The 27,546-nt window shown below is 41.0% G+C and overlaps 1 protein-coding gene and 1 non-coding gene across 8 annotated transcripts in view; one reads left to right on the forward strand and one right to left on the reverse strand.

Annotated features, from left to right (window-relative positions):
• The window catches only part of Nnt (nicotinamide nucleotide transhydrogenase), a 93,400-nt gene that overhangs the window by 4,575 nt on the left and 61,279 nt on the right, over positions 1 to 27,546 (forward strand). For all 7 annotated transcript variants that reach the window (XM_040728836.1, XM_040728830.1, XM_040728832.1 and 4 more), the window contains exons 3-7: positions 5,761 to 5,990; positions 9,245 to 9,462; positions 13,216 to 13,303; positions 17,448 to 17,536; positions 21,831 to 22,018. In XM_040728836.1, the coding sequence (XP_040584770.1) occupies positions 5,761 to 5,990; positions 9,245 to 9,462; positions 13,216 to 13,303; positions 17,448 to 17,536; positions 21,831 to 22,018 (813 nt within the window). The remainder of the gene's footprint in view (positions 1 to 5,760; positions 5,991 to 9,244; positions 9,463 to 13,215; positions 13,304 to 17,447; positions 17,537 to 21,830; positions 22,019 to 27,546) is intronic.
• LOC121133229 lies at positions 23,265 to 23,340 on the reverse strand. The gene has a single exon (XR_005870021.1). It is a non-coding gene; the product is annotated as a small nucleolar RNA SNORD36 (small nucleolar RNA).

The raw sequence follows: 27,546 nt of genomic DNA on the forward strand, positions 1-27,546 counted from the left end.
TATGACCTGGTACTTGTGAGTGATCATTATACACAGACAAAATGAGCATTGTTTTTTTTCTTCATATTTTCCACTTATAGAAATTCCATTGCCATTGCTAACAGAGAAGATAAAAATAATGGGAAAAAGGGTTAACTGGTTGTATTGTATTTGGGAGCCTTTTGCTCATAGTAACCATTTCTCCTAGCAGCCTTCCTTTGTTCCTAGAAGGGATTGGGGAATTGTACCATATATATAGTTCACCTCTGCTCAGGAGTTAGCAGTGAAGTGTATTAACTCATCTACAAGAATGGTCCTTTATTTGGAACCTCACCGTAGTTCATGTCAGAAGTGTTAGCCCTCCTAATGCTGTTAATAGCTACTATTGAGCTTTGTTTTTGTATCTATCTATCTATCTATCTATCTATCTATCTATCTATCTATCTATCTATCTATCTATATGTCAGTGTGTCTTTGGACACATGGACAGGTATCCTCTGAGACCAGAAGTGGTGTTTGGTCCCCTGGAGCTGGAGTTACAGGCAGTTTTGTTGGTGTCTTGGAAGAGCAGCAATCACTCTTAACCTCTGAACCATCTCTCCAGCTTCACCGTTACCACTTTTATCACTTGGGTTCAAACCATCATTCTCTGCCACTGAAGTGATGGATGAGTTTCCTAAATTGTCTCTGCCCTCCTCCTGTTCGTCCTGCACATGATAATGTACATGCCCTTTTAAAACCGTAAGAGCACACCAGTCCTTTCTTCAAAACCACTACTGTCTGCTTGGCTCTCAGAGAACAGCAGTGAAAGTTTCCAGCGGCCCATCAGGTCTTCTCGGATAGGAGAAGTCTCCCTTGTTTCTGTTCTAGGTGCAGGCCGGATGGAGGAGAGGCTCAAGGGGTCACCTTCTAAGCTGAGTCACTTCTCTCGTAGCAGTCTTCCCAAGGACTGTCCCGGCAACACTGCCACTCATTGGACAGACCTTAAGCATGTGGACGTTTGTTAGTAAGACTTAGACATTTAGTTTTTATTCCAGATGGCATTATGCCCAGCTAAGAATGGCATTTAATTCCTAAGATGAAAGAATGGCGTGGATATTTATTCTCCCTCTTAAGGCTTGCAGGGCTGTTGTCTAGTTACCAAGGAGCTCTGTTACCTTGAATAGACTTTGTAGCCACTCTCCGTGTTCTCAATTGATAAATCACTGTTGGCATCGCACCTTTTCCCAAGTTTATCTTCAAAAACTTTCCTTTAATCTGCTTTGCAAAGCCAGGTTACCTAGTGATAAGGCTGATAAGATGGAAGCAAATGAGGACTGTACTTGTGAATAAGTCTGTAGACATCAAGATCTCTGCATTAATATGTTAACTTCTGATTTAAAATTTTTTTTCTCAAATATTTTTTAAAAAAGTATTCTTTTTCTATAATAAAATATTAATTGCCACATTGAAAAGCATGAAAAGTAATTCCAGTCAGTGTGGTGATGTATTGTTTATGGTCTAATAAAACTTGCCTAAAGATTAGAATGCAAAGCTAGCCACAGCCATAGAGGCCAGGCACACACCTTTAACCCCAGCAGCCACACTAGTTAGCTGTAGAGGCTGGGCAGTGGTGGTGCACACCTTTAATCCCGGCACTAGAGAGGAGCTCAGGGTCTCATGCAGCATTGAGTCTCCAGCCACACTGACAGGATCACCCCAGCCTTGGTAGAGATTAAAAATCTCGCCGGGCAGTGGTGGCGCACGCCTTTAATCCCAGCACTCGGGAGGCAGAGGCAGGCGGATCTCTGTGAGTTTGAGGCCGGGCTGGACCGATAGCCTCCGAAACAATACAGAGAAACCCTGTCTTGTAAACCCTCCCCCCCAAAAAAAAAACAAACAACTCTAGTGGTTGGCTGCTTTGCTTTCTGGTCTTCAGCTTGACCCCCAATATCTTCTGTGGGTTTTTATTATTTGTGCTACCAGTCAGTATTCTGTTTTCTCAGTTGCTTCTTTTCTTTCTTACCACCCCTCCCCCCCTTTTTTGGAGATAAGATCTCTCTCTACATAATCCTGACTGTCCTGGAGCTTGCTATGTAGATCAGGTTGTCTTGCCTCTGCCTCCCTAATGTTTGGATTAAAGTTGTGTGCCACCATACCCAGCTTCTATTTTTGCAGTAGGCTTGTTCAAAGAATGGTCTAGAATACATGTGCTGTATTTGCTTGCTATGTCTCTTATGACATATAAAAGAGTTTCATTAGTGGAAATCAGACCTAGGCTTCAAACATGCTGGCCAGGTACGTGACCACATGGTTACATCCTCAGCCCCTCCTTCCTACCTGTCTCCCTTTGCTTGTTGAAGAGTACATTTGTTACTCGGTAGAATTTCAGTGTTCCAAATTTGACTGATGGAGTTCCCTTGATTGGTTCTGCTGAATCAGTTTCTGTCCTCATATTTTTTTGGTAACATTCAGCTACACCAGAAGTCTCTGTCAGCTTAAGGATACATTTCTGGCAGGAATACCTCGCTGGTGGTGTTGTATATTATTGTATTACATCAGGAAGAATGCTTGGTCAGTGTTGGTGCTGCTTTTGCAATCTGTCAGCTATGAAGTACCTGTCAGCTCTTTTTCTATTCATATACTTTCAGATGCTTTGATTGATGGTCCTTAACTCAACTCATGATTTTATTAGGGCTTTTGAAATGGTGAGAATCCTTCATTCTTCATTTATCAGCTACAATTTTCTTATAAAAGAAACACATTTTCTCTGTTGTTTAGTTGTCTTGAGATGGAACTGGAATGCTCCATCTCCATGAAAAAATGCTCTTTCCCATGACTTATTAGTTTTGCTAACGGTTGGTTCCCCTATGTACTGATTTCCTAACACCCTCCTTCCCCATGTAATAAATAATCATGAGCCTACTGGCTTTTTAACCTCTGGAAGTCAAAGTCCGAAGGAGTTGTCACTGGGCCTCTGTCCAAATGTTGGCGGTTCTGCCAACGTCCAAGGAACTGTTGGGGAGAACTGTTTCCTGTACTTCTCCAGCTTCTGGGGAGCTCCTCTGATGTTCAGGTTGTGGCCCTGTCCTATCTTGACAGCCTCAGTGTAGCATCTTCTCATTGCTCCTTGACTAGGACTCTTTGTTTTCCCTCCTTTACATGTAAGGACCCTGTGATTGCATGCAGCATTCAAGATAACCCAGGGTATTCTTCCTACTGCAGTCCAAATGATTAGCAACCTTAAGTTTACCTGCCATCAGAATTCTCCTGTGCTATGGATAATGTATTCAGAGGCAGTAGGGATCAGGATGTGGATATCCTTGGGAAGCCGTTGCTCTGCCCATCACATTGCATATTCCCTCCAAGTTGAGCAATAACATTTAAAATACTAAGTACTTTTTTCTGATACTCAACATGAGCTCATGGATTATAATGTCTTTGGAAGTGTACTACTTCATCATTCTTTTAAAATTTTTCATTTTATTTTATGGCTGTTTTTGTCGACATGTATGTCTGTGCAGACTTACATTCCTGGTGCTTATGGAGGCTAGAAGAGAACCTCCTGGAACTGGAGTTTATAGACAGTGATGATCCATCTTGGAGATGTTGGTAATTGAACCCTGGTCATCTGGAAGAGCAGCCTGTGCACTAGGTTGGGTCTTAACATGATTTTTTTTTTTTTTGGCAACAGAGTCTCACTTTGTAGCCCTGGTTGTCCTTGAACTTACTATGTAGATCAGGCTGGCCTTGAATTCATAGAGATCCATCTACCTCTGCCTCCTGAGTGCTGGGTTTAAAGGTGTACATCATCACTTCTGGCTCCTTTAAGTACTTTTGACTCGACTCTGTCATCTTTAGTAGCTGCCTTGGCTTTCCAAGTGTGGGGCTGAGATTTGAGGTTGTCAGATGAGAAGGCAACTCCAGAGAAGTGCATATCTGACTTCATTTTACATAGGGATCTAAATATTTGCCAACTTCCTATTTTTTTATCCTGATTCAAGTAGAAAATAAGCATTTATCTGCCTCTAGTATATTGTAAATTATTAGTGTGTAAGTAGTGTGGGAATATAAGACTATGTTCAAATGTGGATATTTTCAGGTTGCCTTAATCAGTCTAAAGTCTCAATAAGTTACTCCATATTTATAATTGGATTCAACTTTTAGTTATACAGTGGCAAGAATGGATTTTTAAACTATAGTAAAGCCTATATAGAACTGTACTATTTAAAAATATGTTACTGACTGGGCATGGTGGCGCATGCCTTTAATTCCAGAACTCAGGAGGTAGAGGCAGGTGCATCTCTGTGTTTGAGGCCAGCCTGGTCTACAGTGTGAGTTCCAGGACAGCCAGGACTACACAGAGAAACCCTGTGTTACCACGCTCTGCAAAGTGTTCATGGCTCCATATTGACTAACGAATGAGAGGAAACTAATGTCCTAGAGGTAAAGCTATTCAGAACTCTGCATAAAGATGTTTGTTTTAGATGTTTTCTTTAGGGTTGTAAGGAACGGAATCACAATCGGCTTGTATTTTGTGCTGAGAGTTTTACTGGGGGAAGAGAGGGCCCAGGATATCCCTCACCATCTTGGAGAGGTAGAAGGCACTCTGGACTTCCCGGTTATGACTTCTCTTTGATGATTGTCTATTGGCCTCATTTACAAATAACTTCCATATATTCACTCTCGTAGTCTCTTTCTGTGGCTTCTCTGTTTAAGCCTCCTGGGAGAGAATATGATTTTTGGTACGTACTTTAGTTCCTTTTTCTGTTGTTGTGTTAAAAACACCATGCCCAAAAGCAACTTGGGGAGGAAAGGGTTCATTTCAGCTTACAACTTTCAGGCCACATTCCGTTGTTGAGAGAAGCCAGGGTAGGAATTTAAAGCAGGAACCCGGAGGCAAGAGCTGAAGCAGAGGTCATGGAGGATACTGCTTACGGGTTACTCCTTGTGACTTGCTCAGCCTGCTTTCTCATACTATGCAGGATAATCAGCTCAGGGCTGGTACTGCCCCCAGTGAGCTGGGCCGACCCGCATAAAATATCATCAACCAAGAAAATACACTATAGACTTGTCTACAGGCAAATCTTCCAGAGGCATTTTCTCAATCCCTCTCATTTTCTCTTCCTAAATGTTCCATCTGTGTCAAGATGACATAAAACTAGCCAACCTCGTAGGTTAATCACTGGCTGACATGGACTGTCCTGAACCCACTATTCCTCTGTAAGTCATGTCATACATAGTGGCTGCTGGCTTCTCTCATGTTTGACTTATAGATGGTTATCTTTGACCTGGTTGCTGAACTCTTGCCCAATCAGTTGCTGGTACAGTCTCAAGAACCCAGCAGTTAGAAATCTCGGAGAAGTTCCCTCTGACCAAATTTTCAGAAAAGAGAGTTGAGATATGGCAGTCAGTGAAGTATCTATTGTAAAGTTATTCAGCAGTAATTTATTTCTGTCTTTATTAAAGGCCAGGATAGGAAGAATGTAACCCCAGAAGGGTGAAGGAGGGAGGTTAGCATGGTGTGTGGTGTCTCAACTCAGGTATTTCTCGGTTATGAATAGAGAAAACTTGTGCCTTAAAGAGAGGCATCCAATTAAATAAAATATCTAGTGCATTCAGCATAGTTTGTACAAAAATTTGTCACCTTCAAAAGAAAGATAATGGATCACAATTATGAATAGTTATTTTCAGTAACAACTTGTCCATAGTATGTTTTAAAGAACAGACTTCCTGATGTCTCCTTTGAAACATGCTCTTCAGCTTTTTCTAAACTTTGGTTTCTTCTTTTTTTTTTTTCAGGAATTCCCTATAAGCAGCTGACAGTTGGGGTCCCCAAGGAGATTTTCCAAAATGAGAAGCGAGTAGCATTGTCTCCTGCTGGCGTGCAGGCCCTGGTCAAGCAGGGCTTTAACGTTGTTGTGGAATCAGGAGCAGGCGAAGCTTCCAGGTTTCCAGATGATCTCTACAGAGCAGCAGGGGCCCAAATCCAAGGGACAAAGGAAGTCCTGGCCTCTGATCTGGTGGTCAAAGTAATTATGCCTTTCTTTCTTCCATTTATAGTTCCTTGGCTGGCCTGGAACCCACAAAGATCTGCCTCTGCCAGTGTTGGAATTAAAGCCACCACACCCGACTTTTCCAGTTTCTCAGTGCTCTTCTCTTTGCTTTTAATTGGCACATAATAATTGTCCATGTTCATGCGCTGCAATATTTTGACATGTATATACAATGTAGCAGTGATCAAATCAGAGCAGTTTGCATATCCATTATATTAAACATTACCCAGTTCAGCTTTTCCTATTTTAAAATCATGCTCTTTTCCTCAATGACATGATTCTGTACTATGAATATTCTTTATGGCCCAGGATATGTGACCAGTTTTTAACCGTGGAAGGGAAATGGAGATCTTCATTTTTATATTCCCTGGGTGGGAGTTCCTTTTAATTGACTAGGGAAATTTTTTTGCCGCATGGCCCATGTATATGCAGACTTCCTGCTGTTGATTATATACCGCTAAGATGAAAAGAAGACATTTAATCCAGCCTGAGATGCTATGTGCAGTGTCTGATGACTGAAGGCAGTTATTTACACTGACACTGTGCTGTTCTAGAAACAGCGTGAACATGCTGGAGAAGGTCGCATTGGGTTGAGTGGCCAGTAGGCTAACTGACCTTTAAAGTTCGAGAGATGGCTCAGAGGTTAAGAGCACTAATTGTTCTTCCAGAGGGCCCAGATTCAATTCCCAGCCACCCACATGGCAGCTCACAACTGTCTGTAACTCCAGTCCCTGACGTCCTTACCTGGGCATACACATGCAGGCAAAACATCAATGCGTGTAAAAAAAAAAATAAGAATAAAGAATGGTCTTGAGATACCAGACAGCGGAAATCTATGTGCTGAGGAACTTTAAAAATCATTTAAAAGGCTGTACTGAGTTTAACATTGAGGATACCTATAGTAGCGGCTTAAATTTAAACCATTAAATATCTGCAACTTAGGCAAGGAGAGAAATAGGGATGAGAAAAGTGTGATTACTAGGTTAAAGCAAACTCACTTTCTATATAGAAAAAATAAGCTTTTTTCTTTATTAATTCATAAGAGGAATCATTCAAATAGTTGTATTCCTTCCCTCCCCACAACTCTAATGAATAGCATAATGGTATTCCCGAGGCTGAGAATGAACTCAGGTCCTCAAGCATGCTAAGCATGAGCTCTAACACTTAGTGACATCCTGACAGAATGATAGGGGTGATTTTTGAGAAGACACAAAATCAGTTTTTGCTATAGAAAGTTATACTTATAGGCTTTATGGTGTAAAAATAAGTTGCACTTCAGCTAAAGCTTTAAAAAAAGTTTTGGGTTTACATAAACTTGATGATACACTTGATATGTAGGAAAATAACTTATAGAAAGTAAAAAAAAAGCACAACCCATTTCAGAATATGTTTTAGGGCCCAAACCTTTTTGAGATATCTCAAAAGAGAAGGGAGAGATATTAAGTAATTACATGAATTTGAAAATATTCTGTGTTCCTCTTAGCAATTCAATTAACATTGAACAAGTTATTAAGCAAGTGTATGAGCAAGCTAAGGCTGTGTTGAGAAACGTGTACTATGAAAACCTAGACCTCTCTACTGAATGGAGCCTGTTCACGTCCTGAGGAACACATTCAGGAAAACAGTCACTTGGATTAACATGCTCAGGTGATGGTAGTCTCAGCTGCACAGTTGACAAGGGTCAGTAGAATCAACTCTAATTAGCAGTCCTCTAATTTTGCTTAATCTGAAATAGATTTTTATGGGAAAAAAAACAGACCCTGTGAAAGAGGTGGTTATGTGTGTGTGCATACACACGTGTGCACGTGGCATGTGTGTGTGTGTTGCTGGTTTCACAATGCCAGGTAAGTACTCTACCAAATCACACCTGTAGCTCAAAGAGTCTGCAAAGTTCTCAGCCCAGAGTCACATGAATCACCAGCTCGACACCTGGCATAGGAATAATGGGCAAAGGTGTCAGGTAAATTAAGATGAAATGCTAGAGTAGGAAGCGATGGAACCAGTGTTTTTGTTTATATTTAAAATGTAAATTATACAGGCTGTGTTTTGTATATTTATTTTACACAAAACAAATATAGTGAAACTTACACGTATATAATTTCATATATGTATGATATATATATATATACACATACTGCATATATAATATGCTGTATCAATATATATTGACAATAAATATTTATTGTCATTATAATAGTATACCGGAGCTAGGGTAAGCTTAATTCAGTAGAGATTACTGGTTTGAATTGTGTTCATTTATAGGAATGGAATTTAGAGTGATGTAAATATATACCATGGAGTCTTTAGTTGACAGCATTATTTGTGTCTCACTCCCCCCTATATTTTCCCAAATTAGTAAGAATTGAGGATTGAGTCTCTTTCTTTTTCTCTTTTTGAGACAATGGTTCCCTATGTAACCCTTGCTGGCTTCTGACTGGATTTGTAAACTAGGCCGTTCTCCCACTCACAGAGAGCTGCTGGCCTCGGCCTCTGCAGTGCTGGTATTAACTATGCACACAACACTCAGTTCTAAGATTGAGTCTTCCAACACAAAACAAATGTTTTTTTTGTCTTTCCCCCCAATATCTGTTAATTTCTAACAAGAGTAGTAAGTTTGGGGAGATGAGGGTCATTGTAAAATCTTTACAATATTCAGTGCTCTGCAGGTGTCACACCTGATCTGGTGCTGTGCATTCCCAGAGTGTGTGCATTTTACTCAGAACAGTTTACCCAGGTCGTTAGTCACAGGGTAGGCAGTATATATCTTCATATACATCTTCACCTGGTTAAGATGTGAGTCACAGGGTAGGCAGTGTACATCTTCACCTGGTTAAGATGTGAGTCACAGAGTAGGTAGTGTACACTTAAGTGTGGTTAAGTATGAGAATCACAGGGTAGACAGTATAAATCTTCACGTGGTTAAGATGTGAGTCACATCCCAGCACTCGGGAGGCAGAGGCAGGCGGATCTCTGTGAGTTCGAGGCCAGGCTGGACTGACAGCCTCCAAAACAATACAGAGAAACCCTGTCTCATAAAACCAAAAAAAAAAAAAAGGTGTGAGTCACAGGGTAGGTAGTATATATCTTCATGTGGTTAAGTAGAGGCAGACATTTATAGATTTACCTCAGAAGTATTATTTAAGCAGCAGTGTCTTACATAAATTATTCTGTTTACTTAAAAGACATGATGAAGGCACTGATGGTTTTAATCTGTGGTTTGACTTTTTCAGGTGAGAGCACCCATGGTTAATCCAGCTTTAGGCGCTCATGAAGTTGACTTTTTAAAGCCATCAGGAACTCTCATTAGCTTCATTTACCCCGCCCAAAATCCAGACTTGCTAAATAAACTTTCTGAAAAAAAAACTACAGTTCTGGCAATGGACCAGGTTCCAAGAGTCACAATTGCTCAGGGGTACGATGCTCTCAGCTCCATGGCCAACATTTCTGGGTAGGTATATTTTTTCTCCATTCAGTTGAACTAAAACACAGGAAGGGGGCATGGGCATTCATATTGCATGTCTTCTAGAGTTTTAACTTGTCATAACTGTTGGGCACTGAGCTTTTTGCACTTAAATTAGCTTTTATTATTCATTTTATTTTTATAGTAATATATGTTACATGCCTTATCTTTGTAGTTGGAAGAAAATATCTACACCTACCAAAGGAAATAGCTGCCAGAGAGTTTGCACGAGGAAGCTATATTTTTATGTTGTGTATACATGCATTATATTGAAATCATTGTTTTTATAGGTCACTAGTAGTTGAATACTGGCAGTTTTATGTGTTTTAATGGAATACAGGTTGAGAGCCACTGAAAATTTGGGACCAGAAGCATATCAGATTTCAGGCTTTTTCAGGTTTGGAGTATTTGTATAATAAGGTGTCTTGGGCATGGGTTCCAAGTGTACACCTGAAATTTATGCATTTTATATACATAGGTAGTTTGTAAATAAGTTTTGGTAATATTGTCCATGAAATGGTGCATCTCAGAAGGTCTTTTTTCCCTTTGAGAGGTTTTGAATACTGTGTTGAGCATTTTTGTATTTGAACTGTGACCTGTTGCATGTTTTCTGGGAGGTTAGGTATGGGACTTTCTGTTAGTAATAATGTCAGTGCCCAATGTGGAACAGTTCTGACTTTGGATTTTATATTAGGAGTGCTTGGCATGCTGTATTATTGGTTAATTAATTAACTATTTTGTAGTCTAACTGTGAAGTTCAGGCTGGCCTAGAACTTGATATGTAGTTCAGGGTAGCCTCAGGCCTCAAAGTTGTGATCACCCCCTCTCGGCCTCCTGAGATCTGAAATTCCAGGCACATGTTATGATGCCTAAGGTGATTATCTTGCTTAGGTTTCCTCCAGAAAATTCACAGAACAGTTAATGAATTAAGAGCATTTCCACATTAGAGTGGAGTTTTACCTGGTGTCAAAGTCTGTGTTTCTGGCATAAGCCTGTCCTCCTGCTTCTGAGGCCACAACGATGATGGACTTCATTTTGCCTGTCAGCACTGCTACTTTCCCTGTTTATATTTCTTTTTTAGAACTCTTTTTTCTTTTTTTTCTTTCCGAGACAGGGTTTCTCTATGTAGTCTTGGCTGTCCCGGAACTCGTTTTATAAACCAGGCTAGCCTTGAACTTCCTGCCTCTGCCTCCAGAGTGCTATGATTAAAGGTGTGTCAACCCCCCTTAGAACCTTATTTTTATTTAAAAAATAATGTTTTTATAATTCTAAACAATCTTTTTTATTGATTTTTAATTTAAATGAAAAATGATCTTATTTTATATACCAATCCCAGTTCCCTCTCCCTCCCATCCTCCCACTCCCCTCACCATCTCCCCATCCCACCCCCATCCACTCCTCAGAGAGGGTGAGGCCTCCCATGGGGAATCACCAAAGTCTGTCACATCATTTGGGGCAGGACCGAGGCCCTCCCCCATGTATCTAGACTGAGAGAGTATCCCTCTATAGGGAATGGGCTCCAAAATGTCAGTTCGTGCACTAGGGATAAATACTGTTCCACTGCCAGAGGCCCCATAGACTGCTCAGTCCTCCAAACTGACATCCACGTTCAGGGGGCCTAGTTCGGTCTTATGCAGGATCCCTAGCTATCAGTCTGGGGTCCGTGAGATCCCCCTTGTTTAGGTCAGCTGTTTCTGTGGGTTTCTCCAGCCTGGCCTTGACCCCTTTGCTCATCACTCCTTCCTCTCTGCAACTGGATTCCAGGAGTTCAGCTCAGTGCTTGGCTGTGAATCTCTACTTCTGCTTCCATCAGCTACTGGATGAAGGCTCTAGGATGGCATATAAGGTAGTCATCTATCTCAATATAGGGAAGGGCATTTAAGGCAATCTCTCCACTATTGCTTAGATTGTTAGTTTGGGTCATCCTTGTGGATCTCTGGAAATTTCCCTGGTGCCAGGTTGGTTACTACTATAACATTTGTACCACTATTATATCCTCACTACTGACTTTTTTTTTTTTTTTTTTTTTTTTTTGCAATTCATGGCTTCTGGGAGGAGCATTATCTCCATGTGTAGAATAACTTCAATTAAACTCATATGTATATGCTTATAAAAACTTCTAAAAGTAGTAGGTTTCCATATGGCTTTCCTAAACATCCTTAGCAATTAAAACATTGTTGGAGGCATCACCATTCTTGACTTCAAATTATACTACAGATTCATATTGAAATAACATGGTGCTGGCATAAAAATAGACATATATTGATCAATAGAATAGAATTAAGAATCCAGATTCTATATACCTACAGTCAACTGGTTTTTCACAAGATGAGGAATGATAACATCTTTTACAAAACTGCATATCTACTGGTAGAAGAAACTTGGTCCTTACCTCTCATCCTGAACTCAGATCAGATCCAAGTAGACCAAAGACCTCACTGTTAGATCTGAATTTCTAAGATTTCTAAGAGGGAGTACACTCAGGGTCTGGCTCTGTAAGGACTTTCGGAATAGGACCTCAGTCACTCAGGAAATAGGGCCAGCAATCAACAAGTGGGACTTCATGAAATGAACAAGTTTCTGTACAGAAAAAGGAAACTATTAATCAAAGAAAGAGGCAGCCCACAGAATGGGAGAGATTCCAAGTGTCTTCTATGGAATGTTAGAAAGGCTTGCTCAGATTCGTTCTGCTTGCAGAAAGTATGCCCATGACAATGCCTGTCATGTCATTAGTGTCAGGGTTGACCATCGACTTCCTGCAGGGGTGGGAACATTTGGAGTAGGGTAATTTGTAGCAAAACAACTTCTCAAAGAAACTAATTGAATTAGATTTTCAGCTAATGTGAGTGAGGTATCAATGAAAGTATTAAAAGGGAAAACAGTCCATGCAAAAAACAACAATATGAATGAAGTCTTTCACAGAATCTTGGGTGACCTGGAAGGTTCTTAGGTTTTTATTTTTTAAGTCTGTCATTCTTTCTGTGTGTGAATGTGTGAGTTTGGGCATGCATGTACGGTGGTCATAGGCAGCTTACAGGAGTAGGTATTTCCGCCTCATTGAGGAAAGACCTCTTTCTTGTTTGTACTGAGCTATGTGCTCCAGGCTAGCTGGCTTGCTTCGTCTTCCAGGCGATTCTCCTGTCTTCACCTCCTGTCATGCTAGAGCTGTACTAGGATCACAGATTTCTGCCGCCATTCAGCTTTGAAAACTTGGGTTCTCGGATCAAATTCGGTCTGTGAGGCTCACATGGCAAGCGCTTTTATCTTCTGAGTCATCTCACTGGCCCAAGTTTTATGTTTTAGATGTAATATTTAAACTATGCCATGTGTCAAATATGCCACAGAATCTACTTTGTGTTTCAGCTGTTCACTCCATTCATGAGGGTTGTCATATATTAAAGTTATTAAGGTTAACATGCTTTGGGAGCTGCAGTGGTAGCTCGGTCAACATAGTGCCTGGTGCACATGCCTGAAAGACCCAAGTTCAATCCCTAATGCCTATGTGAAAGTCCCCTAGCATCATTAAACAAATATTCCATAGCACGAACAAATGTAACACATCTTAAACTAATATCCCACAGCAGGCTGAAGGGGTAAGTACATAAATAATGATAAGAAATAATCTTGTCATAGAATAACATATAAACATTATGTTTCTGCAGTTATGGAGCTAGCAGGTTATAATAATCTGTGGACTCTTTGCCTTTTATTTTATGGAGCTTTCTGTTTTTTTTCTTCCAGTTATAAGGCTGTTGTTTTAGCAGCGAATCATTTTGGAAGGTTTTTTACTGGTCAGATCACAGCTGCTGGAAAAGTACCCCCAGCTAAGGTATGTACAACTTCCAGTGTTTATTCAAGAGATGAATCAAATGTGTCATAAAATAATTATCTTTAAAGACGTTGCTGTGTGCTAGCTTCACTAATGCTTTTGTACTTAGTAAAGCATTAGTGTTGAACATTTAATACTGCCTGAGAAAGAAACTTTTGGCTTGGGTCTAGTATTTTTTTTTTTGTTTTTGTTTTTGTTTTTTTTTTTGAGACAGGGTTTCTCCGTATTGTTTTAGAGCCTGTCCTGGAACTTGCTCTGTAGACCAGGCTGGCCTGGAACTCACAGAGATCCACCTGCTGCTGCCTCCCGCGTGCACCAACTCCCGGTGTCTTTTTTTTTTTTTCATTTTTTTGACTTATTTCAGTTCTTAAATGGATTTTGTCTGGGTTGATCTGTGGGCCAATTTACTATTATTTTTTAAAATGCTTCGAGGTATTTTTCAGTAAATCTGGGATTCTTGATTCCTGAAACATCATAGCTTGTAGGAAACACTTTGATTTCTTCACCCTTGTCTGTTTATGGGGAGGTTTGGCAAGAGGACAGGAAGTAACAGGAGGTGGTATAAAGTTTATGAAGGAAAAAATAAAAGCAGGCCAAGGCGGGCGGGAAGCAAGTCCTTTAAACGAAGGCCTGGTGTTTAGCAAGCAAGAATGCATACGTGAACTCCATAGATGCCTGGTACACGAGACTCTATACTGCATATGTCTGACATATGAAAGTTCATCTTACTGCATAAGATCACGAGGAAATGTCTGGCATGCAAACTGGCCAGAAACTTGATGCCGTTCCTAAGCTGGCTCAATGTGTCGCTGTGTGAGCCAACAACTTGGTTTGATTAGGATCTTTGTAGAAAGGTGTGGATGTTTAGAGGTAACTTCTAATAGGGGATTAAAACTGTGAGACAAAACCCAAGAGACTGAACAGGAAAGCCAGTGAATTAGTAAAAGGTGGAAAGGTGACTGTCTCCTAGTGTTAGAATTCAGTAGCCCAGGGGTGAAGGCTTCTGCCTGCAAGTCGGATGACCTGAGTTCAGTTCCTGGGACCAAGTGGTAGAATGAAAAAACCAACACCTGTGAGCTGTCCCCTGACCTCCACCAGTGTGCCGTGGCGTGATCTCCCCTCCCCTCCCCCTTGCACACTAATAAATAAACATGTCACTAAGAAGTAAATTCAGCTTAAGTAGCTTTGACTTGATATGAGAAACAATTCTTTAAAATTGAAGAATTAGATCCGTTGAGGCTTATCATGTAGAATATTTAAAAATTGTTTTTAAACTTGTCTAGAATGAAGTAAAATCATTGAAATGCATACGATGTGTCGAGTACTCAGTTTAAAAATGAGAGACAAGTCTGAACAACATAAACACCACCCCTACTGCACAAAAACTACATTCCAGTGTGGGTCACGAGGATGGGAAAACCCAGATAAATATACGACATAAATGTAGTTATAAAAAATGAACTAGATGATAGGATGATGTGCGATGACAATGTTCTACCTCCTAAGCTATGGGATAGGAAGGTGTAACATGAATTCTACTTGTTCTTAATGATAAAAACCCAGAGATAGATATTGGGGTTAAAGCTGAAGATCAGAGAAGCAAAGCAGCCAGCCACTAGAGACTATCACCTCTACCAATGCTCAGACTAAAGGAGAAATCCTGTCCTCAGATTCCATCTCCAGACAGCACTGCTCCTCAGACTGCCTCAGATTGCATGTGTCCATCAGACCTCAGACTGCTCTGAGCTTCTGTCTCCTCCCACCTTATATTTCTCTCTATTGTTGGGATTAAAGGTGTGGGATCCCAAGTGCTGCGATCACTTTTGTGTGAGCTGTTTTTCTTTTAGACTGACTCAATCTCATGTAGCTCAGGGTGGCCTTGAACTAACAGAGATCCATCTACTTCTGTCTCCCAAGTGCTGGAGTTAAAGGTGTGTGCCACCACTGCCTGGCCTCTGTGACTAACTAGTGTGGCTGCTGGAATTAAAGGTGTGTGCCCCCAGTGCCTAGCATCTATGGCTAACTAGTGTGGCTAGCTTTGCACTCTGATCTTCACGCAAGCTTTTTATTTGTTAGATCATAAACAAAATATCACCACGGGGAGGCCTTCCCTGTCATCTGAAACTAAGGATCTAAGATGCTGGCCAGAGGTAACATCGCATATAAAATACTGAAATGGAAAAACAGTTTTGTGTGTTCTAGGAAAAGAAGGCTATTGGCTCTGTAGAGTGATGATGAGCAAGGGGGAGGGTGATCCAAGGTGATGTGGGAAACCAAGGTCTGGCTGGGTGAATCAGGGCCGTCCCTACAGGTTATCTTATTGCAGGTCAGATAGATGTGCCTCCCTGTGCCTGGCTCTTTATGTGGGAACTGGGGATCTGAACTCCGGTCCTTGTGTTTGTACATCAAGCAATGAGCTGTCTTCCTAGCCTAACTATTAGTTATCTTGGTGTACAACAGATCTCTTGACTCTTTTTTTTTTTTCCTCCTAACTGTAATCATGTGCCCTTTTCATTCTTCTCTGTTTTTGAGAGACTGTCTTGCCCTGTAGTTCAGGTTGGCTTTCAACTCCTTATCCTTCTTGCTTTAATAGCTCAGGTTGGCCTTCAACTCCTAATCCTCCTTGCTTTAGAATATGATTAGAATGATTTTATGTATCTGTGCTATTTCTTGACAGGAGATTTGGCCTAGTCCTGTACGTTTTTAAGACTGGGTGTTGTTATTAGCATTATTGGAACTTTTGTGTAGAACAGGGTTGGTTTGGAGTTTAGTCCCTGGTGTTTGTTTGCCAAGGTCCCTTCTGGACCTAATTTCTGTGAACTTTGTCCTCTTCTGAACAAACCACCATCATCAACATCCGTTGGCCTGGTTTCTGAGGCGCTGCCTAGGGGGACACTGGAGCATACGGTTTTGACCGCGTAGATTTGTTAGAAAAGCAGGAGGAGCCTGGGCCTGATGGGTGGGTGAGAATTTACAAACTTCCCTATTTCTGTGGGTGACATTTGTTTGTTCCTACAGGAACAAGGAGTTGCCTTCATTGAGCCATTTATGGGAGACACAACAAGTGTTGTTTTCTCAGGAAAGCCCATTCAAGGCTAGAAGCTACACTGTTCTCACTGTGTTTCTGTGCAGGCGGGGGAGGCTGGAGTTTCTGTGGGATTCTTGGGTTGTCTCAGCTCTGATTGTCCTGTGGTTAGGGAGATTCACTTAAACTGCATCAGTTTTCGGATGTGAGTCACTCAAGACCGGTCTCAGTTTGGTACTTGGTTACCAGGTTTTCCGAAGCATTTGAGCTCAAAATATCAGTTGGCATGGATGTTTTGTCAAAGTTGTGCCCATCTGTGACACTTTTTTTGTTTTTGTTTGTTTGTTTGTTTGTTTTTTGGTTTTACGAGACAGGGTTTCTCTGTATTGTTTTGGAGGCTGTCGGTCCAGCCCGGCCTCGAACTCAGAGATCCGCCTGCCTCTGCCTCCCGAGTGCTGGGATTAAAGGCGTGCGCTACCACTGCACGGCCTTTTTTTTTTGTGTTTTATGAACCCAGGAATGTCTTGGTTTTGGAGAGAGGGACAGGTAGTTGGAGTGCCACTGGCGCTTTGGTGGTGGCTTCTGTACAGTGAGAATGAGCTTGTTAGTCTTCGACATGTGGGGCAATGAATGTGCTTGCATGGCTCCTGCTCTGGGATGCTGACTGCCAGATTTTTAGGGAAAGTTGTTGGTCACTGGCAGAGGCTGTTTCTCTGATTGGTTTTAAAAACACTGATGATTCAGCTGAAGGCCAGACCCTGTGCTTCATCTATGTGGCGATCCGCACCGCCATTCCCACTGTTGATCGAGTGCTAACTATGTGCCAGACCCCAGGAGTTGCCAGCCGGTGATCTTTTGCCATCATCTGGTAACAAGCTTTAAAACATTCCATGCCAGGCATTGGTGGCGCACACCTTTAGTCCCAGCACTTGGGAGGCAGAGGCAGGTGGAACTCTGTGAGTTGGAGGCCAGTCTGGTTTACAAAGCAAGATCCAGGAACAGTCAGAGCTACATAGAGAAACCCTGTCTTGAAAAGAACAAAGCAAAACAGACAAGCAACAACAAGAAAAAACCCAAACCAAACCAGAACAAAAAACATTCCTTGTTCTTTTTTCTCAGATCCTGATAGTTGGTGGTGGTGTTGCTGGACTCGCTTCTGCAGGTGCAGCAAAGTCAATGGGCGCAGTTGTCCGAGGATTTGATACAAGGTGAACACTTAACTAGTAATTAATGTTTAACTGAAAACACTTGTTTCAAATGGGGCCCATTACATTAGAGATAATAATAGCTCACGGAAGTTTTTTTATTTTTCTCTTTCCAATTAAAAATGTTTTTTTTTCTTTTTAAAAGTTGGCTCAATAAAAAATGTATTGTTTACTGGGAAAAATGAGACAAGTTTAACCTCAGCATAGCAGAAATAATAAAGTAATTGAAAATTAATAGGCCACTGTTCCTTGTGTAGATTGACAATGGGGCTACAGTTGTCTCTGTGCTTGTAGCATGTTGCTTTACTGTGTCCTTTTTATCTTCAGAATACTTTTGGTACTAGGGAGGGCATAAGCAAAGCCATTGTGTACATCGAGAAGAGACTATGCTAAGCATTAACTGGATAGAAGCAGCTAGGACTGACTGCTGACAATCTCCAAATGCTTTTTTGTCTGATGAGACTGGGTATTGTACACAGTTCTCAAACATGCTGGTAAGTGCTGTATCACTGAGCTATATACATATAAGGCCTTCAAATCACTTCTTACCTAGGAATAGCAGCACATGGACTATTAATTGTACTATTGATGCTAAGGCATCTGCTTTGGATATATAGAGTGAACTGACAATTCTGAAGATTATAGAACATGTGGGAGAAACTACTTTTCTGTGTACACTGTATTTCTCTAAGACAGCCATAAAACATTTTCCTAGGTTGTTTGCAAAAGGAAGTTTAATTAAAATTCTTCTTTATTGCTGATAATGCTAGATACCAGCATTTATTAAACGCTTATTAAGTCCAATGATCATTTTGTTGTTTCATTTTTGGGGGTGCAGTTCAAAACACATAGGTGTTTATCATCAACGAGGGCACTAGAGTAATAACACTACTGCCAATCTTACTTATTTATTTTCCAGTGCCAGAGATCCATTCTAGGGCCATCTGTATGCTCAGCGCATCCCCTGCCAACTGAACAATATCCTTCCACTGCCAATTATGAGTATAGAAAAAAAAGTTGGCAAGACTGTGACTTCTAAACATTCATGGAATATGACCAACAGCCCTTTCCTGACCTTAGAAAAGTGAGGTGCTTATAAAGTCCAGTTCATCTCAATGAGAAAATGAGGCATTTCCAGGATAGCCATGATATCAGCTAGGGAGAGTTGGGGCCAAAAGTGACATTGCTTTTGTCCTTTATTATTATTATTTCTTTTTGGTTTTTCGGGGCAGGGTTTCTCTGTGGTTTTGGAGCCAAACCTTTCCCCAAACCTTGAAGCCTTTGGAAAGTGGATTGTTTACATTTTCAATATAATGGATAATGATATTAAAGTAGTGGTAGGTTGACCTAGAGATGACTTGAGACTTGCCCGGTTTGCTACTGAGCATTTAATGTAGTGATGTCCTTGTTCAAATTGTGAACTGAATAGGCAGCTAGAGTCCTGCTGTTGTGTATGTCTGGTTGTGGTGGTTTGAATGGGACTGACCCTCCCCGCTTCCTGCAAGGCTCATATGTTTGAATACTTGGTCCCCAGCTGGTGGAAATGTTTGGGATGGATTAGGGGGTGTGGCTTTGTTAGAGGAGATGTGTTCCTCTGGCATGTTTTGAGGTTTGAAAAGCCCACACAGTTCCCAGTTAACATTCTCTCTGCCCCATGATTGTGGATTGAGAGGCCAGCTCTCAGCCACTGCTCCAGTGTCAAGCCTGCCTGCCTGCTGCCATGTTTCCCACAATGTCGGTTGTGGACTCTAACCCTCTGCAACTGTGAGCTCCAGATTAGATGCTTTCTAAGTTGCCTTGGTTGTAGTGCTTTGTCACAGCAATTGAAAAGTAACTAAGATTCTACTTTTATTTGTAATATATTTACTTAATATAAAAACCACCATAATGTTACAGATTACATTGTAATGTAATAAAAACATCATGCAGCTAGCTTAATGTAGGTACCCAAGCAAACCCTTGCCCAGTCCCAAACTCCATCCATCTCATTGAATTTCTATACAGTTGGAATGGCCATTCTGAAGTTGTGGGTTTATAGTTTTATTATCAATTACATTTTTCTGGTGCATCATAAAAAATACCATGACTGAGTTAAGCCTAGAAGAATAGTTATTGTGACTCATGTGTCCTTTGCCTGCATCGCCTAATATTGTCCGTTCTTGTTCTCCTCTCTAAATTATTCTGTACCCACATGTACATACATTTGCATACATACATTCACATTCATGTATACATTACAGGCTAGGGTCTGAATGTGAGGGAGAACACAAGGTTATTATTATTTTTTATTTGTGGGTTTAACTTTCCTTATTTAATATTATACGTTCCAAGTCCATTTTCCTGCAGACTTTTCGATTTCATTTTTTAATTGAGAATGATTTTTTTCATACAACATATCCCCTGCTTCAACTATTTTTGGATCCTCTCCACCTTCCCATCCTTCCAACTTCATGCCTTTTTTTTTCTTTTTCTCTCAGGAAAACAAACAGGCAAATCAAAAATGACAAACAAACAAGAATAAAACAAAATGAACAACTCTCCACACACAAACAAAACTAATAAAAAAACAGAAAGAGCATGAAAAATACACCCCCCCATAAAAACACAAAATCAGAAACCATAATACAAAAGCAGAAGACTAGTAAGGTAGAAAATGCCCAAACAAAAAAACAATATGAGCAAAAATATCATTGAGTTCATCTTGTTTTTGGCATCTATTACTAGGCATAGGCCATACCCTTAAGTGTGGTTTGTATACCCAGGGAGGCTTCACTATGAGAGTTTGTTAGTTAGAGATAACTTCTTGGTTGGAGATGAGAGCTTTTGTCTACTTCTCCATCTCAGTGCTGGGACCCTGTCTTGTTTGGAACTGCTGTAGGCCCTGAGCATGCCATCACAACCTCTGTGAGTTCATTGTACATCAGCCCTGCTATAGGTGTGCACACTAGCTCTAGTGGATCAGGTATTTTTCTGCTGTTGTGATAAAACACCATGACCAAATACAGGGTGTATTTGGCTGATGATTCCACAGGGATAAGAGTGCTGTAAGGCAGATCGGTGGCATGGTGGCTGGAGGAGGAAGCTGAGTGTTGTGGGAGACTTTCCTTCAAAACAGCACACCTGGTTAATATCTTTCTTTATGTAAAATATTTGATGACTATATTTGCTGTTATTAAGGAGGTGTGGAATTTATTGTAGTAGCAGAGATGTTAGTGATTTCCACCACTGAAACCTTTACTGGCTTTCATTTTCCAACTAGAAAATAGTGATTGCATGCCACTTATTTATTTTAAATTGAATATATTTTCATAATTTAAATATGTTGGCTCTTCACATTTTACCATTTATTCATTTACAGTTTTCTTTTGAGACATTGTCTCATGGTTTAGACTTTCTTTGAGGTCCTAGTCCTCCTCCTGCGCCTCTACCTTCTAATTCTGGGATTGCAGGCATGTGTCACTACATCCATTTGTTTTTTAAAAACCAGTTTACCAATTTATGAGGACCGAAGCTCCCAAATCACTTTGTTTAAATTGTAAAGCATTTCTGATAAAAGTCATTTATGTGGAAAACGTTACAATGAGAACAAACTCAGGGCATTTGTAAAAGTAAAACCTCAATGTGTATGATGTGAGTGATATCAAATCTCAATGTATATCAAATATCATATCATTATCAATATTGGGACCATAACTGATATGGCAGTAGTAACATTCTTCTTTAATAGAAGTTGGGATTCTTCTTTATTCCCTTAAGAAAGAGTATGTAAGAATTGCCTAAGTCTAAAAAATCACTGAAGCAGTCAAGCCAGAGATAACAAAATAAACTTTGCGGTTTTTGACTCTGTAGGGTTTACTTAAAGCAGTGGTTTTCAATCTGTGGGTTGCAAACCCCTTGGCAAGCCTCTATTCCCTCCAAAAAATTTACCTTATGTTTCATAACAGTAGCAAAATTAAAGTTATGAAGTAGCAATGAAATAATATTATGGTTATGAGACACTACATGAGGAACTGTATTTGAGGGTTGCAGCTTTAGGAAGGTTGACAACCCTGACTGAAAGCCTGGTGGTAGTGGCACAGGCCTTTAATCCCAGCCCTTGGGAAGCAGAGGCAGGTGGGTCTCTGTGAGTTCAAGGCCAGCCTGGTCTACAGAGTGAGTTCCAGGATAGCTAGGGCTGTTACACAGAGAAACCCTGTCTTGGAACCCTCCCCCCCCAAAAAAAGTGGATATGTAAGTGAGGATTTTGATGTATTTATCAGGGGTCTAATTATGTACTGTTTTCCCTTCAACACTCCAGAGCTGCAGCTTTGGAACAGTTCAAGTCTCTTGGTGCTGAACCCTTGGAGGTGGACTTGAAGGAATCAGGCGAGGGCCAAGGAGGGTATGCGAAAGAAATGTCCAAAGAGTTCATTGATGCTGAGATGAAGCTCTTCGCTCAGCAATGCAAGGAGGTGGACATCCTTATCAGTACAGCGCTGATTCCAGGTATGCTACTGGGAAAATGGTTGTCTTTAAGGTGCATTTACAAATGATAATTCGAAATGTAAGATGAGGGTTGTTAGGTTTTTGGTTGCTCTGATAAAACACCATGGCCAAAAGCAACTTGGGGAGGAAAGGGTTCATTTCAGCTTACAGTTCTCAGGTGACATCACTGATTGAATGAAGTCAGGGCAGAAACCTGGAGGCAGGCACTGAACCAGAGGCCACTGAGGAGTTCTGCATACCGGCTCGTTCCTCAAGACTGCTCAGTCTGCAACACAGGACCTCCTTCTCAGGGGTAGCACCACCCACAATCAGCTGGGCCCTCCCCACACCACTCACTAAGACAATGCTCCCGTCTCTCCTGTAGCACAGTCTTACGGAGGCATCTTCTCAATCGTGGTTCCCGCTTCTCAGATGACACCAGCTTGTATCAAGTTGATGAAACACATGGAAGATAATTTTGTAATTATACTTATGTACAGAAAACTTAGCTGTGGACTTTTAACCCGTTTTAGTGACAGGTTCTTTAGCCTTTGCCTTTTCCAGCTTTGCAATGAGAGTCACAGATTTAGCACCTGCAGTAGTAATTTCTCGAGGGGACTGCCAACCTGCAAATAATGACACGGAGAATTTTTATTAATTACGAAAGCTTGGCCTTAGCTTCGGCTTTTCCCCAGCTAGTTCTTACAACCTGTCCTTATTAATCTACATTCTGGCATGTGGCTCTGCTCTGTACTGTTTGTCCAACTTTCTCAGAGTCTCGCTGGTATCTTGCCTTTCTTCTTCCCAGAGTCCTCTTTGCCCCAAGTCCTGACTAGTCTCTCCTGCCTAGCTATTGACCATTCATCTTTTTACTAAACTATTGACAATGATATATCTTCACAGTGGCAACGGATCTCATCTTATCTGTCATTGTAATTGGTCCTAATAGCTCCCACCAGCCTAGCTTGAGCACCCTTGTCTTCCGGGTTAACCTGTGTGAAGGCCGTGGTGGAGCATGTTTTCTTGTGGACCAGCTGCCCCAGCCTGGCCTTTCCTTTGATGATGCAGCAGTAGGGGACCAGCATCTTACAACACAGGACAGGCAGGAAGACCACCAGCCCAACGGGGTCTGTGTTGTGAGCATTTGCCACCAGCTGAGCTTTCTTGTTCGCCAAGGTGGTGACTGTATTGCTCCCTGGAACTCGCAACTACTTTGCTTGAGTGCTTGGGCTGCTATATTCACAAAAAAGCAGTTATAGAAGCTGTCTGTGACTCAGGGTTTAAAGGCTGGATTTCACTCTCCATAGTGATTTCAGTTTGAAGAAATTCACACACCATTGTACTTGTTTAAATTTCTTTTCTTTAAGTGAGGTGTGTGTGTGTACTAGGAAAGTGAAAAAGCACATGACAAAAGTCTCTGTAGACCCTATTGCACAGAAGTCATTAATAACATCGCATTCTTTCAGTGTATTTTCATGTAACCGTGTTTATATCATAGGTTATTTTCTATGTGCAACTTTCTATTAAGTGTTGTCTTTACTAAGTTTCTGATAAAGTGCTAATTTGTTTCTGCTCTCTTCAAGACACTATGTTTTCATTGTTGGAAAGCACTGAAACATCTAAAGAATTAAAAACAAGTCAGAAATTCCGTCAGAGATCATCATGACTAATATTTTGATGATAATGTTTCCATATGAGAAGGTGTTTATGTGTATGTGTATGTATTTATGGGATTTCCAGGAGATGCTTTTATTTAAGAATATGGCACTTTTTTCCTTATTATTTCCTTTGCCATGTTTTTGTGGAAAGATTTATCATGTTTATTTGCGTCTATGTGCACGTGTCCCTGTGTGTGTGTGTGTGTGTGTGTGTGTGTGTGTGTGCCACACAAGTGTAGTGCATACAAGCCAGCAGAGGGCAGCAGATTCCTTGGAGCTGAGTTAGGGGCAGTTGTGAGGTACCTGATGTGGGTGCTGGTCCTCTGCCAAGAGCAGTAAGTGCTCTTAGCCACTGTGTGTTTGTTCTGTTCAACCAGATTGTGAGATCTGTGACGGCAGGGGTTGCTTTCAGATCTTACTATTTTCTATATAATACTTGTGCTAAGTTCATAATGTCAAACCAATACACATTAATTGGTGGGTAAACAGTAGTTTGGTATGGGTAAATTGTAGAGTGAAGAAGATAGTCTCCATCTTGTGTTCTCTTACCTCTTTCCCCATCCTTTGTTTCTGCTGTTGAACAATGACTACCATGTTGCCTTTAATTTCTTTCTGCTTCCTGAAAGAAAATGAGTCAGACAAAAAGAGCTTAGAGTCCATAGTTGCTAGTATTTGATTCTACTCAGGGAGCCTCCCTCTTCTTTATATCAAAACTTACATTTTCCTCCTCATGACTCTTTTGCCTGAGAAATTTTTACATGAACCTAGGTATATAGGTATATGAATCAGACATTTAGTGGTAATAGAGCAGAAAGAATTTTATTTTAAAGCAATTTTTAGTATATATGTATTTTAGCATTTATTAAGATGCAAGTAGATTTGCATACTAAGGAAACAAATATGCTTGTTTGTTTTACATAAAGAATATTTGGGCTGAACATTCCATACTACAGAACCTAGATAGTTTTCAATAGTTTTTCAGAGTTGATTGATATTTTCATTTTATAATCATCAATTTTGAGAATACTGATTTGCATACTTAGTACATAGTAGAAAATGGCAAAATTTTGTTTAGGGTCATTGATGGAAATTCTGTTCTTGTCTCAAGCCAAAATTCCTTTATTATTGCTATTATATTACTATTACTACTACTACTATTATTATTATAATGACTTCTTTTTATACAAATGCTAGGTGAGCTGGTTTCTCCAGATGCCATCATTCCACTAGAGTGCTGTTAGATGAAGCAGGTAGGCAGGAGGGTGATGTGGGCTCCGCCCATGGGCATGTCTCTGAGTATAGAAATGAGGCTTATGTTTGAGAATTTGTCATGGATACATATTGAAAGCCATCCAGTACAGTATTTGTAGGATCTGCTAGCTAGGATGGAAACGACACACAAGCAGTGTCAGGAGAGCACCCTAGGATCCCCCTTTTGTGACAGTGACTCCGAAGAAGTTAGGCGATCCATGCTGTAGCCGTCACCTGTCTTAGGAGCACCTAAGGAGCTGATGAGTATGTAACAAGTGGCCAGTAGATGGTGCTAAAACATTTGCTCATTGAGTAAATGATTAGGACAGAAAGCTAGCTAGTATTAATCAACTCAAACTCCTAATAAAGAAATGGCAGTAATTTTGACATAGTGTATAGCTATGTTATTGATTATAAAACTATGAGTGATACAACTCAAGCTCTCTTAGGTAAATATACCGAGCTTTGGGCCTACCTGTGCAGCTTGCTTTGAGACAGGATCTTACTATATAGCCCAGATGGGCCTTGAACTTGTGATCCTCCTGCTTAAGTTTCCTAAGTGCTGGATTTACAAGATTCTAGATGGCTGTTGTTTATTTATTTGCAAGTAGTTTCCACTCAGTGTATTGTAGTAGAAGGTCAATTGTGTGGTAATCTTGAAGACTGTCTAAAGAGGTGTTGCCATCCCATTTCACTGTATTTCTTGTTGCATTTCTGAAGCCATGATCTTTGTGTTAAACTTGCAGGAAGTTTGTGGTCAGCACATTGTCCCTCACAGAGCCGGATGGTTTAAATCCTGAGGAGGAGGGAGGGAGGGAGAGAGGGAGGGAGAGGGAGAGACAGAGAGACAGAGAGAGAGAGACAGAGGCACAGAGAGAGAGAGAGAGAGAGAGAGAGAGAGAGAGAGAGAGAGAGAGAGAGAGAGAGAGCACTTAATTAGTACAGATTGTATGTGGAATGAGGTAATTGTGCTGCAGCCTCTACTGGGTCGGGTGATGGGCTAAAGGGGAGAATTTTACTTTAATGCTAGTAGCTTCAGGATAGGCTTCTTACAGTCTCAGTGGTGCTGAATGCACAGGAGAAAGTGACCAAGCTCCCTGTCTAGCCTCTGCTAGGTTTACTGTGGCAGAAATGACCTCTTTCACATTGAGAACCATTCCTGGTGATAACCCAATTAAAAATTCATGATCAGGGCTGTGGAGATCGCTTAGCAGGTGAAATGTCTACCATGCAAGCGTGAGGACCCAAGTTTGGATTCTGGGCACTGGCACACAAACCCGGTGTGGTGACATGCGCATGCATCTCCAGCACTGGAGGGGAAGGGTGGAGATAGGTATATCCTGGAGGGTTACTGGCAAATCAGTCTAGCCAAACGGCAGTTCCAGGTTTAGTGCGAGGCCCTGTCTCAAGAAAAGTAAGGTGGAGAGCAGTGGAGAAAGACACCTGATGCTGACCCTTGGTCACCGCACATGGCCTCTTCCCATGTGCACCAACAGGCACACACTCACACGTGCATGTAAACAACACATATGTATATGAACATGCACATATTGTCCACACAAAATAATAAAAGTTCACGAAGACTGTGATTATATGGCTTTCCTTCTCTCCAATCCCAGTATTAGGCCTTGTTCTTTTCAATGTTCTTTTAATGGCCCATTACTCCTGAGATTTTATTGAGTAATGGTGACTGTTTCTTGGTCCACTCAGGTTCCCAGCGTCATTAGAAGGTATCTAGATTGATCAAGGTTAGATGATGGCCCCCTGCTCCCAGTTACCTGTGTTATAAAGTTTATGTCTTTGGTTTATTTTTGTTGAACTTATGTCCATCTAGTGTCTGCTGTCAGTCAACGCCGGTCAGTTAGCACCTCTAATAATCTAAGATACTTTCGTAACTTCTTGTACATTGCTTTTCTGCTTGGTCACACTGTCCCTTTTCTTCCCTGCCTTTTGAAGTCCCACTCCAGTCAGTTGCCACCTCTTTCACAGTAGATATTAATTTTTATGCACTCAAAGCACTTCCCTGTGCTCCACATCCCGGCGGCGGCGCTTAGTCCCATCTGCCCTTCATTGTCCTGTCTTCCTGTGAACACAGGACAAGTTTTCCAATCATCTGTCATGGCCAGTAATGGGCCTAGTATTCATACACAACAGTGGCTCGGCAAATATTGCTCAACTCATAATCCTGCATGTCCTTATTAGGTCTTGGTTGACATGGTCATTTTTATTTTTTTCAAGTCTATCTAAAGAGAGGTGGATAGAACATTCTGTTGGCTCGCTTTTTTTTTTTTTTTGTAGGAACATTGTGGAAGCTAATTTATGACTGGAAACTTAGCTTTCTTAAATTATTCAAAACTAGGATACCTGCTCAGTCTGCATTTGAGGTGGCTAGTAGCTAGACCTTTCAGGCACTTGAATCAGGAGTATTGGAGGGTGTGTTCAGGACCTGTGAAGTGTTTTGGCAGGAAGGAAGATATTCATTGATTATAAATTATAATGTCTTAGGCCATTGTATACTTGAATTTGTTTTTAGACTTAATACCAATTAGGTAGCAGTGTTTTTGCATTTACGCTGGTTAGAGTCTATAAAATGTCCTTGTCACAGACATTTAAACCCTCCACGACTGGGGAAGAGTTGGG

Source organism: Mesocricetus auratus, unplaced genomic scaffold (assembly GCF_017639785.1).
Source record: "Mesocricetus auratus isolate SY011 unplaced genomic scaffold, BCM_Maur_2.0 Super-Scaffold_100020, whole genome shotgun sequence".
Taxonomy (NCBI): Eukaryota; Metazoa; Chordata; class Mammalia; order Rodentia; family Cricetidae; genus Mesocricetus; species Mesocricetus auratus.